General features: G+C 39.3%; 1 protein-coding gene across 43 annotated transcripts in view; it reads left to right on the top strand.

The window, feature by feature from the left end:
* LOC134933410 (protocadherin gamma-C5-like) overlaps positions 1 to 14,344 on the top strand; it is a 688,451-nt gene that overhangs the window by 577,345 nt on the left and 96,762 nt on the right. For 2 of the 43 annotated variants that reach the window (XM_063928576.1, XM_063928563.1), the window contains exon 1: positions 7,618 to 10,207. The exons of the other annotated variants lie outside the window; for them this stretch is intronic. In XM_063928576.1, coding sequence (XP_063784646.1) covers positions 7,760 to 10,207 — 2,448 coding nt within the window. In that variant the 5' untranslated portion in view covers positions 7,618 to 7,759. Of the gene's footprint in view, positions 1 to 7,617; positions 10,208 to 14,344 lie in introns of those variants that run through there. 43 annotated transcript variants of the gene reach the window in all.

Below are 14,344 nucleotides of genomic sequence, written 5' to 3'. Positions count from 1 at the left end.
GGATGACTGGGGTTCCTCATTTACCGTCTTTATTCCTTACATATTTATTGGTACATTGTAACATGGGATAACTTCTTAACATCCGATAAGATAGCCAAGTGTGTGTAACAAGTTTTTTCTTGGTGCTGAATTTCTGGAATCTGAAGTTAATTGGAAAGGGAATGCCTAGCTGTACAACAATATTTATTGTAATTAGCTGGATGTTCAGCATATGCAGCGAACACCTAGTAAAAGACAGTGGTCCTCATTCCGAGATGATCGTAATCACACTGACATGTGGGGGGACGCCCAGTGCAGGGCTATCCCACCCCGCATGTCAGTGCCGCCCCCCCCCCTCCACAAATGCAAAGACACAGCACAACTACGATGCCTTTGCACTTCAAGAGTAGCTCCCGACCAGCGCAGCTTTAGCATGCTGGCTGGGACCTACTTGTCACTCCCCGGCCCGCAGCGGCTGTGTATGACGTCACGCAGCCACTGCGGGCCACTCCCCGCACGGTCCGGCCATGCCTGAGTTGGCCGGACCACGCCCACGAAGCGTCGTCCAAACGGTGCCATTCCACCCCCTCCCGCCCAACGACCGCCTCTGCCTGTCAATCAGGCAGAGGCGACTGCAGCCCAGCTATGGCCTTCGGTCATCTGACATGCGCCGGCACACTACAGCGCCGGCGCATGCGCAGTGGGTACCCGTTCGCTTGACTGCGATAAAAAGCAGCGAGCGAACGGGTCAGAATGACTCCCAGTGTCCTAAGGGAGGGATGTGCATTATTGAGATGAAGTCTCTCTAATCCTCTAACATGTTTTGTGATCAATATGGCAATGTGCAGGGAGTTTCCATCACATTTACTATTTATCTCTAAGCTAAGTCTAATGGTCTGCTAGATTTTTATTTTCATTTGTTCTTTTTATTTGTCAAATATTTAAATGATTATCATGTATTGGTTTCTGTGCAAATGAAGTACATGTAGTTAGTATCTGTGAAAAATATACAGGAGTGCTAACACTGGTGTTAATGGATTTTACTAGATTGATTCTCACGCTATGTATAAATGGTAGATACCTTTAACATCTTTTTTTCAAAACTAATGTGAGAGGCAATGTCTATATATATATACAAACATTGCAAGCGTGCTGTTTTTCATTAGCTCAATGTACTGTATGTTGTTTTCAATTTTCTACATTTGAAAATTTTCTGTAAATTGTAGAATATTGGAAAATACAGTCCATTATTCTGATAATGATGCAAAACACTGGGTAAAGTATAATGTGATATTCCTTGAATCCTCTTGCTGTATTGTATATGAAGTCTAAAATTATGTTACTGCTATCATCTAGTTTTATTTTCCATATATTTCAGTCATGCATAAATGATAACTCACGCAAAAGTGAAAAAAATGTGTAGGGAGAAGTTAGGTGGGCTCAATAAAAAAACCTCACTTCCCTATATTGCTACAATCCAGTGGCAAACGCAGGATTTGCATGGGGGGGTTTCCAGAACTGGGCGGAGCCAATCACGGGGGTGGGGACTGAGGTGACCCAGTATATGCTGGGTCCGTAAAACTAGTGTGTGTGCGTGTGTGTATATATATATATATATATATCTATATCTATCTACACACATATATATATATATATATCTACACACACACATATATATATATATATATTTATATACACACACACATACATATACACGGGTGGTCTTCAGTATGCCGGCGGTCGGGCTCCCGGCGACCAGCATACCGGCGCCGGGAGCCTGACCGCCGGCATACCGACACTTATTCTCCCTCGTGGGGGTCCTCGACCCCCCTGGAGGGAGAATAGAATAGTGTGGTGCGCGTAGCGTGGCGAGCGCAGCGAGCCCGCAAGGGGCTCATTTGCGCTCGTCACACTGTTGGTAAGCCGGCGGCCGGCCTCCCGGCGCCGGTATGCTGGTCGCCGGGAGGCCGGCCGCCGGGAGATCGTAGTGAACCCATATACACATATACATAGCATATTAAACATGCATACATATATATATATACACACACATACAGTACACATATATATATATATATATATATATACACATGTATATATATATATATATATATATATTACATATGTGTGTGTGCGTGTGTGTGTTTATATGTATGTATGTATATACATGTGTATATATGTGGGCACATGGATATATATGTACTATAATTAAAATAAAGTAAACTTTTATTGCACTTGCAAGTGCCACCAGGAAGACAGCAGGCTGCAGAGGACGCTAGACAGTCATTAATAATACTCATGCAGCTAAAAAAAAAAAAATTTTTTTTTTTTAAGTGGAGGGGGGTTTCTGGGTACTCGGAAACCCCCCCTGGGTGCGCCACTGCAATCCTCCAATCCAGTAGATCCCACTATGGGGCTGATTCATGATTGTAAGGAATTGCACAGCCACAAGAAAGTGGTTGTACAATTCTGTGTCGGTAAAATCCAAATACAGCAGGAGGCATCTGTAGGAGATAGACGCCTCCTGTTTGCATACCATCGGGTTTGCGTACAAATATGAATTTGGCCCATGGTCCCTAACAGTTTGAGGAGGAGAGCCTTTCTCTCAAACTGTTGATCCATAGAGACTTGAGGTGAGTCTGCTTGAGAATGGATATCCTGGTTGGACTGTAAGAGGAAGGACCTGTGCAGTGGTGGCCTGCAGATACTGTAAGCGAGCTTTCAGGACTTTAGCATGCTGAGGACATGCCCCTTCTATCACACTTTTGTGTCATAAGTTGAATTATGTTTAATAATCGGTAGTGAAGAATACAAGCGCTAATGAGTGTGGTGAAAATTATAACGGAAATGCTCAGGTGGGTTAAAAGATTATTAATATGGCCTTGGACACTTATCTGGTAAATCAAAACTTCCAGCCGGTGTTCATCATTTTAGGAATAACATGTAAAAGAAGAAACAGCAAACATAGTGTGTATCGTTCACAAGTTAAAATAGAGCTTTTCGCAATATAGGGCGCAAGCTTAGGGAACTAGGCTATTCCCAATAAAATTATAATCTGTAGCTTCACAACATAAAATACAGATTTTAATGAACAATACAGACACGGCTAGACAACACACGTACAAGATTTAAAATCATAAAAGCTTATCTGTCCATTCTAAGCATAGGGGAGTCAGCAATCAACTGTCCCAGGGACACAGGATAGCCAGAGTTTATGCGTACAGGATAAAAAAGTTCAAGTGCTTATCTGTCCATCAAGGGGAGTTTCAGCAGCAGACAGTCCCAACGCGTTTCGTCCTTCAGTGTGTGGACTTCTTCAAGGAGATCCCCTTGAAGAAGTCCACACTCTGAAGGACGAAACGCGTTGGAACTGTCTGCTGCTGAAACTCCCCTTGATGGACAGATAAGCACTTGAACTTTTTTATCCTGTACGCATAAACTCTGGCTATCCTGTGTCCCTGGGACAGTTGATTGCTGACTCCCCTATGCTTAGAATGGACAGATAAGCTTTTATGATTTTAAATCTTGTACGTGTGTTGTCTAGCCGTGTCTGTATTGTTCATTAAAATCTGTATTTTATGTTGTGAAGCTACAGATTATAATTTTATTGGGAATAGCCTAGTTCCCTAAGCTTGCGCCCTATATTGCGAAAAGCTCTATTTTAACTTGTGAACGATACACACTATGTTTGCCGTTTCTTCTTTTACATGTTATTCCTAAAATGATGAACACCGGCTGGAAGTTTTGATTTACCAGATAAGTGTCCAAGGCCATATTAATAATCTTTTAACCCACCTGAGCATTTCCGTTATAATTTTCACCACACTCATTAGCGCTTGTATTCTTCACTACCCATTTTTTCTATGTGTATACCATACACTAATCTTGTATTACGAGCTGCTACTCTTAAAAGAGTTAAACGAGTGTTTTCCTTATTACTGTTTCCACCGCACGTCTGTACTGTAGCGCCTAGGTCTCTATTTCTCTATGTTTAATAATCAGCTGTTTGGAGTCTGTAAATCAATAGACTATATCCCAGATAATATACTACTTACTCTGATATACTGTACTTTACATATATGCATACCTCCCAATATCCAGAGGTCTTCAAAGAAGGATGGGCACATTGTGGGGTTTTTAACAGAAAAATTCAATTATTTGTAGTTGAACATCTACCAACTTCCACAAATCTTAAAGAAACTTCTGACTGTCCAGACAAAAACTGGCTGGTTGGGTGGTACAGTACTGTATGTCTATGTACAATGATGGATAACCAAATGCGGCTGGTATAGGCTCAGCCTCCCATATCCAAAATGCTTGGGAACAAAAGGACTTTTTACGTTGGATTTTTCTGTGTTTGGGAATATTTGCATACCATAATGTGATATCTTGGGGATGGGACCCAAATCTAAGCACTGATTGCATTTGTGTGTCATATGCACCTTATACACACTGTCTGAAGATAACATTATACAATATTTTTTGAAAATTTTGCACATTAAACAAAGTGTGTGCATTAAACCATCAGAAAGCAGATGAGTCACTTTCACAGTCATGCTCAAAACATCTGTATTTTGGAATATTAGGTATTTTGGAATTGTGGATATTAGAGACTCAACCTGTAATATCTTCTAAAGTGAAGTCAAAGCGCGATGGATAGATGTTTGACCAGATGAAGGGCAGGTAAGCAGTGACATAACTCAGACTCAGTCCAGGATCCTCATTTCTATAATATATTTATTAGATATACAACAAGAGAAATGGAAGTATCTGTAATGGGTGAACAGTGTGGTGCATATGGGTCCTTAGATCCAGGAGGCCCAACACCGCACACCCTGCACCCATACTGTAGGTGATATTTACCTGCCCATCAGCACCACAGAATTCACGGGTGCTATTTTCCTGAAGATCTGTGATTGTGCAACAGAGCAATCACCATGAAAATGGCGTAGGTGCCATGCTCTCAGAGATGAGTGCATGGAAAGTAGAGTATGGCACAGTGCCAGAGCCTACTCTGCAATTCCTCCAACAAGGGAGGGGGTCCTGCACTGATAACAAGCCCCCTCTTCTCTTAATCCATCCATGATGAGAGAAGGTGTGTCTTCTTGCAGATGACACAGAATATTGTACCATGGTTGATTGCTCAAAAGTCAAATCAATGCATAGTGCTTTTGAGAAATGAAAGCAATGGAACAGATTGTGGAATCTTATATTTAATACATTAAAATCATACCTACAGTAGCTACTCTCCCAGAATGGCACTGGGATCTTTAACAGAGGAGGTATAAATAGTAGACACAATCATATTACCATATTTACAGTACTTTTTATCTTTCCGTTCTCTGAACTTCCTGGCATATATGCTCCAAGAGGTCCCAAAGCTATAGTTTGGGAGTAAAGAGCTTAATTTTGACTCTGATTAATTTATCTCTCCTTACTATTTCATTTCATTCACTTTTGCTGATTTAATTAGGTGTAATGTTATTTTGCGTAGACTATATGTTTATGTTGGTACAGTATATGTCTCTGGCATTATAGCAAGGTGTGTCAAGATGCAGTGCTTGGTGTCAGTGTATATATTTGTATTAACTACTCCGCCATGTTTATTTATTTATCTATGTATTTATTTTATAATAGAGATGTGCTGTTTGGTTCTCTAGAAATCCGAATCCTCACAAATTTTGTGAATCCAAATCAAAACCAGGTACATATCTCCCAAAGAGATCTGATCCAAACTAAGTAATGGTTCAGATCTACTGCGGTTGGAAATTTGGATTTTAAGTACGGGTTTTGGTTGCAAAAATTACATAATTTTATCGATTATTATTATTTTTTATCAATTATTTATTTTTTATTTTTTTACCGATTTATCTAAACAAAAACACTTGGGGATGGTTTTGACAAAAAAAACCCCACAATGATGAATTAGAAGCAAAACCAATGTACTGGGTGTCTGCCCACCTCTCTATTTTATATGTGTATTCAAATGGGCAAATTCCTCAGATTAAAGAGATACAGTACAGAACATAATTTTATAACGTAGCAGGTTTATAACAATATGATTGTAATAGTTTAGGCAGCACATGCTATGCGACACAGTTTTTGTGATTTTATTATATGTCAAAAATCCATTCAGGCATGAGTTAAGGTCTCAAGTAAATGTGTTTTACTATAATACAAAACAACTGTTGAGCAGTTACATTATGAATAGCAGCTCTTTATATATGCAAAGATATTATCTATTTGACACTCAGGCTTATATTGTAAATACAAAATGTATACTTTAATTGTTCCATCTCTTGTTATTATAATTTAATTACATTGTTAGAAAACTATTTCTAAATGTTCTCTCTTCTAGTATAAGTACAGGTTGAGTATCCCATATCCATATATTCCGAAATACGGAATATTCCGAAATACGGACTTTTTTGAGTGAGAGTGAGATAGTGAAACCTTTGTTTTTTGATGTCTCAATGGCCCTCATTCCGAGTTGATCGCTCGTTATTTTTCATCGCATCGCAGTGAAATTTCGCTTAGTGCGCATGCGCAATAGTCGCACTGCGACTGCGCCAAGTAACTTTGCTATGAAGATAGGATTTTTACTCACGGCTTTTTCTTCGCTCCGGCGATCGTAGTGTGATTGACAGGAAATGGGTGTTACTGGGCGGAAACACGGCGTTTTAGGGGCGTGTGGATGAAAACGCTACCGTTTCCGGAAAAAACGCAGGAGTGGCCGGAGAAACGGGGGAGTGTCTGAGCGAACGCTGGGTGTGTTTGTGACGTCAATCCAGGAACGACAAGCACTGAACTGATCGCACAGGCAGAGTAAGTGTGGAGCTACTCTAAAACTGCTAAGTAGTTTTTGATCGCAATAATGCGAATACATCGGTCGCAATTTTAGGATGCTAAGATACACTCCCAGTAGGCGCAGGCTTAGCGTGTGTAACTCTGCTAAATTCGCCTTGCGACCGATCAACTCGGAATGAGGGCCAATGTACACAAACTTTGTTTAATACACAAAGTTATTAAAAATATTGTATTAAATGACCTTCAGGCTGTGTGTATAAGGTGTATATGAAACATAAATGAATTGTGTGAATGTACACACACTTTGTTTAATGCACAAAGTTCTAAAAAATATTGGCTAAAATGACCTTCAGGCTGTGTGTATAAGGTGTATATGTAACATAAATGCATTCTGTGCTTAGATTTAGGTCCCATCACCATGATATCTCACTATGGTATGCAATTATTCCAAAATACGGAAAAATCCGATATCCAAAGTACCTCTGGTCCCAAGCATTTTGGATAAGGGAGACTCAACCTGTAATTATATAAGTTAAAATGATAATTCCCATAAAGTGCTAGATGAATAAAATCTGAAGTTCTAAAACAAATTTTATGATAAGTCATAAATTGCTTAAAAAAAACAAATAAAATTGTATTTAGTTTCAACTGCAAAGCTTACTATATTTTTTAAACTGAAGTTATGACTATTGGCCAGAAGAGGGCACACATGTCATCCAAACAAGCATTTAGGCTGTACTGTTAGATCTGCTCATGTCATCCTGCACTCTCCTCCCCCTGGCTCAGTGAATCACCCTCCCATCTTTCCTCTCACACAAAGAAGAGCTGCTGCTCCGATGAGAACCCAGTGGATGTTTTTTTATGCAGCAGAGGAGGCATTTTTCAGCAAAATTATCTATTTTTACACCACAAATATACTTGGATTATAAATAAGATGTGTATTTTATACAAGATAAGAAGAAGAATTTAAGATATGGACAACCAAAGCTCAACAAAGGCTTGGAAATGGCAAGTAGCAATCTCCTTTCTCCTTTGTAGCTGGGGCTGGGTCTCTGGGCAGCTTCGTTATTCTATTGCTGAGGAGTCAGATCCAGGGACTATTGTGGGGAATTTAGCTACAGATCTGAGATTAAACCCAGCAGATATTAGTAAAAGGAGACTGAGTGTGGGATCTGAAGGGAACAGCAGATATTTTGCTATTGATCACAAGACTGGATCTCTGACTGTATATGAGAGAATTGATAGAGAGAGTCTGTGTGCGTCCAGCCCAAGCTGTTTGCTGCATTTAGAGGTTGTTGCTGAGAACCCTCTGGAGCTGTTTAGTCTGGAAATTGAGATTTTAGATATTAATGATAATAATCCTATTTTTTCAACTAATGACCAAGTTATAAAGATTACAGAGCTGGTGACAAGCTCTGGTGTCCGTTTTCCAGTACGGACTGCACAGGACCTAGATGTGGGAATTAATGGTATTAGTCAGTACAAACTGAATGCAAATCCATATTTTTCATTGTCTGTAACAAATCGTGATGATGGAACGCTCATTCCAGAATTAGTACTGGAAAAGGTTCTAGACAGAGAAGAAAAAGCAGAGCACAGGCTAATTGTTACTGCTATTGATGGGGGACAGCAGCCCAGATCAGGGACAACTCAGATATCTATCATAGTATTAGATATTAATGATAATTCACCAATATTTGATAAATCACAATATAAGATTCATGTCATAGAAAATATCCCAATAAACACAGTTATCATAAAGTTAAATGCCACAGACCAGGATGAGGGTGCAAATGGGGAAATCCTGTATTCCTTTGATCACCATACTTTGGATTCAGCTGAGAAAATATTTGAAATAAACTCAAACACTGGAGAAATATTTGTGAAAGGAGATGTGGATTATGAAGACTCAAAATTGTATGAATTATTCATCAAAGCAGTAGACAAAGGGTCACCTAAACTAGAGGGGCGCTGTGTAATCAAGGTTCAAGTAGAAGATGTAAATGATAACACCCCAGAAATTATATTCACTTCAAAACACAAAGAAATATCTGAAAATTCCCCAATAGGAACTGTTGTTGGTTTTATTACAGTCAGAGATAAGGATTCCGGAAAAAATGGAGAAGTAAAACTGGATGTATCACCAAATTTACCCTTTAGATGCCAGCCCATGTCCAATCGTTACTCACTGGTCACTAGTGGACATCTGGACAGGGAGCAGGTCTCACAATATACTATTACACTGATTGCATCTGATCTGGGGTCTCCATCTTTAAGCAGCCAGACTACAGTCACCATTAATATTTCCGATGTTAATGATAATCCTCCAGCGTTTCTACAGACTGCCTACAATGCCTTCATAGCAGAAAACAATGAGCCCGGCAGACTGCTGTGTACAGTATCTGCTGTAGATCCAGATGAGGGAGCTAATGCAAACCTGATTTATTCCATAGCTGAGAGCCACATAGACGGTTCTCCTGTCTCCTCATTTGTCTACATTAACTCCGACACTGGGAGTATTTATGCCCAACGTTCATTTGATTATGAGCAATTCCAGGTTCTACAAATCACTGCAAGAGTAGAAGATTCTGGGTCTCCAAAGTTATTTTCCAATGTTTCTGTCTTCATGTTTATTCTGGATACAAATGACAACCATCCAACTATATTATACCCAGAGAGCTCAGGGGAAATCATTGCTCAAGAGAACATCCCAAAATCTGCCGCTGCTGGATATTTAGTCAGTAAGGTATCTGCGGTGGATCTAGATTCTGGGCACAATGCCTGGCTCATCTATAGCCTTGCTCAGCCTGTCAGCCCGGCTTTGTTTCACATCTCTGAGTACACAGGAGAAGTCAGAACTCTGCGGGGCTTACATGAGGCAGATACCACAGAGCACCGACTTGTGATATCAGTCAGTGACCACGGGGAACCTTCTCTGTCAGCTACAGTCACTGTGATTGTGACTATCATGGATCATGTTGTACAGGAAAGCCCCAAATCTCATGACTTTCTTACAAATGCCAAATCAGCAACCAATTTGACGTTGTATCTTATTATTTCCATTGTGGCAATCAGTTTAGTATTTCTTGTTACCTTTACTATTTTACTTGTGAGGTGCCTTAGGAAGGATCAGTACTATGACAATTACTGTGGGTTTTGTTTTCCAAACAAATCACATTCCAAGAGCTACGTGGATCAGTACAAACCAACACTGTACTTGAATACAGATGGTACTTTGAAATACATGGAAGTGAGGATGGCCCCACCAGATCCACCAGGGCCGTGCTATCCAGTTTGTTTCCCCTCAGCAAATATACCTGATTTTACATTGACAAAACCACTCAGTGCTGCCCAAATAACAGGTACTGAGAAAGAGAATAATGCCTCTGCTGACTCAAGCTGGTTTAATGAAATTAACCAGGTGAGATAATATCACTTTTATGTTGTTTTCTTTGCTTGCAGCTTATAGTGTGTTTTCCTGACACATGTGGATTACAATGTGATGACAATGATTTTATAAAACTTGATTGATGATAAATAATGTATTTTTTAAGCAATTTAAAAGGATATATATATATATATATATATATATATTAGTTTTCTTATAACGTTATTGAGTTATTTCACCTCTGCATTGTTTCATATTTTTTACTACTTTTCTGGATAACTCCTTATTAATTAACCTGCCTCCCTAGTGTAGTATCCATCCAGTCATTTTCAATAGCACTGAATGGAGATGCTCTATAAAAATGGAATTGATTAAAACTTTAAGGATTCGGCTCTCTTTTGCGGTGACCTCATGGGACAAATGAGCTCCCAGATTCAGGTAACATTGAGGTCTTAGGGACGAGACCTCCTACCTGTTTGCTATACAAACGGAACAGGTTAAAGTGATGTATAATCTCTTCCAATCCTGATTTGAAAACTAGAAAATCTTGTTAAACTACTGAATAGAATTGTCTAGAGCAGATCTACTGTAAATGTGTCATTTGTTATTACAGTATATCATATATTTTACAATTATAGTGTACAAATTTTTGGTTTCTTAACAGCTAGATGCATTTAAATAAAAAAATATTAAACTTAATTATGATCTAGTAATAAAAATACAAATATAAGATTTCTTATAGCACAACAGTACTAGAATGTTTTATTTTGCCACCACTTGATATCACAAATGAAACTACAATATCACTAAAACATTCATACTTACAACACCCTGATGTTTATTAAAAATCTACTTTAAAAAAATTATATTCAATAAAATAATGTAAAAAAAAAAACATTAGCAGCATAAAACAAGGAAAAAATATAGCCAACATGTTAAAACACACATTTAGCAAATTAAACTAGAAAAACATATAATCAAAAGGGAACTATATTTTTCTGGTAAACTGGAACATATAATCAAAAGGGAACTATATTTTTCTGGTAAACTGGATGAAGATGTGCCTTGTTTCCATTTCTAGAATCCAGATCCCTCTTCCGTCATGTGATGTCATGACTGCACATGTGCTGGGGGCAGTGTGAGCCAGCACAAGGTAGTGCAGTGCCCTGCTATGGCTCTGCTGCCATCAGAGTCATACTGCAGTTACGGTATGCTTACATCAGGAGGGTGGTGCTATGATGGTGGGTTTCAGCGCAAATCACAATCACATAATCAAGCCGCCTGGGGCTGCTCACTAAACTCAGGTGGCCTCCGGGAAACTGTCCGACTTTTTACAGGTACAGTAACTGAGAAAGCCACCTGAGATTCAGAAGCATATTCAAGTACGGTTTACATTATATCTACACTGTGTCTAATTGCTAGTTCTTATGGGAATGCATTCCATGGTTTCATGGCTTTTATGGCAAAGTTCCATTTTTGCTGCTGAATGGCTTTTCTTCCAAGAGCTAATTGGTGCTGCCACGTCCTCTGTGCTGACAGTAAACTGATTTGTTTTTTACAGTTTTCAATATTCGCCGTAATTATATTACAGTATTTTAACCAATAGTACATATTATATATTCTAGACCAGGGATTCTCAAACTCGGTCCTCAGGACCCCACACAGTGCATGTTTTGCAGAGAAACCCAGCAGGTGCACTGGTGTATTTATTACTCACAGACATATTTTAAAAGGTCCCCAGGTGTAGCTAATTATTTCACTTGTGATTCTGCGAGGAGACCTGCAAAACATGCACCGTGTGGGGTCCTGAGGACCGAGTTTGAGAACCTGTGTTCTAGACCAAGAGTCTAAAAGAACCTATGAGGCAAAGAGTCAAATGCTTATTTTTAGAAAAGTGATTGTTTTATTTTCTAGAATACATCTTGAATCTTGAATATGGGCAGCATGGTTGGAATAGTAGTTAGCATTGCTACCTTACAACACTGAGGTCTTGGGTTTGATTCCCATCAATGCCCTATCTATGTGGTCTTTGTATGTTCTTCCCCTGTTTGCCTGGGTTTCTCCTAGGTTCTCCAGTTTCTCCAACACTCCACAAACACTGGTGGTTAATTGGATTCTGACCAAAAAAATCTATTGTATATGTGTGTGTACATGTGGTAGGGAATATAGATTGTAAGCTCCACTGGGGCAGGGACCAATGTGAATGACTACTCTGTGTAAAGTGCGGCGTAATATGTGTGTGTGCTAAAAAGATTACTATGAATACATAAATAAATATAGTGTCTTAAAAAACCCTCAAATATCTATCTCACCCTAGATGGTCTTTTCTGTAGTTGAGACCTCTGAGTATACTGTAGGAACCAAATTTGCTCTTCTCCAACCCATTGCAGCCATATCACTTTGCAAAATCATTAAATATCGGATAAAATGGTTTATTCAGTAACTCAGTTATGTCTCCTAATGACTTGGGTATGTACGACATGTCACAGTGCATCACATTTATTGTCTGTAATATATTTTGTACAGTACCATGACTTCTGTCAGTCACAATATTATTTTTGATATATCTGTCTGTCAGTCTGTCTCTCTCTTTCTCTCTATGGAGCCTATTTATTATCAAGCAGTGATAAAAGTTAATTTTTATCAGCAACTTCTTATCGAGGCTACCTAAAGATATTATGTTGCCATGGCGAGAATAACCTGGAACAGTAAAGGCTAACATTCTAATTCAGGAGGCCAGTCTCTGCTGATTTGCACCTGCACTGGTGGCTTATCCAGATTGCGTATACAGCGGAACAGGTAGCTCAGGGTTGGGATTTAAGTCTCACTTTGTGAACAAAAAGGGAATAAATAACACTTATTAAAAACAGACATAAAAAATATTAAATATCTTTAAACACAAGAAAATACATTATTCAAAAGTAAAACCTTTTTCTGATCTTTTTTTGCCATCTTGATATAACAATAACAGAGCAAAGATTGTGGGGAAAATTATTGCAGAGAGTAACCTCTTGAGGTATAAGACAATATATCTAATTCTCCAAGGAGTAAGGCTATAAGTACTTTTAATAAATATTCCAGGACATGTACTACCTCCATGCCATCCTTGGCATTTGCCTCCCTCACCAGGCTGTAAGATGCACCTAAAACATTGAATGAGTGACATAATGCATCTTGGCTGTCACCATGGTACCCTAATATTGAGCACAGCTGATGACATGGTGGTGGGGGGGGGCAGCAGCTGGTTGCTTTTTTCACGTGAAGCAACCAACTGCTGCTCCTCTATGTTTTCATTATGCTGGCAGTGTGGATCTGGCTACAGTGTCACAGGCTAGCACCACACATCCAAGAAAGGTAAGAAGGGGCATGGGAATAGGGCACATTAGATGGTGGTGGGGGGGTCATTGAGGGAGAGGGCTGATGGGGTGTACCTAGGGTGGGTGTATTATGAACTGCCGGTTCTTGGGATCCCAGCGCCTAGCATAACGGCACCGGGATCTCGACCGCCGGAATGCTGGCAGTGGTGCGAGCGCAAAAGAACCCTTACCACAATGCGGGCACGGTGGTGCGTGTATTCATTCTCTCTCCAGGGGTGTTGTGGACACCCTAAGATGGAGATTAGTTGTCGGTATACCGGCAGTCGGGATTCTGGCTCCGGTATGCTGAATGCCAGGATCCCGATAGCCGGTATATCAAGTACCACCCCCTAGGGCAACCAGAACTCATGCACTGGACTTGCATATTCCTCTATATTTCTCTGTCTACTGTATGTGTACTGTAATTATGTTTTGGGATCAATACAGAGATACATTTTACAATTTAACACACAAAAGATTTAAAAATAAGAGTTTGCTTTTATTAAATCTACAGTACAGTACTAGAACAATACTGAAATATTACAATAATAGTTTTTACTATAATTATACATTTCCAAAATGAATGTAAAGGTATCAATTTAAGTCATTGTGCATTGTACTCTAGATCTTTCCACTATTTATCTTTGGTACTAAAAAAAAAAATCGATCTGAATTGATCTTCATCTATTACAAATCACTATGTTAAAACTAAACAGGATCTGCTTCTTATATGAGTTTTTCTAACATTTCTCCTTAAAGGATGAACAACATTTATACCCTTTTCAGACAGAAAATGAAATTACCGGGTGAAGCG

Source organism: Pseudophryne corroboree, chromosome 6 (genome assembly GCF_028390025.1).
Source record: "Pseudophryne corroboree isolate aPseCor3 chromosome 6, aPseCor3.hap2, whole genome shotgun sequence".
NCBI lineage: Eukaryota > Metazoa > Chordata > Amphibia > Anura > Myobatrachidae > Pseudophryne > Pseudophryne corroboree.
The sequence above is the reverse complement of the archived record's forward strand: the minus strand, read 5'-3'. Positions and strand labels throughout refer to the sequence as shown.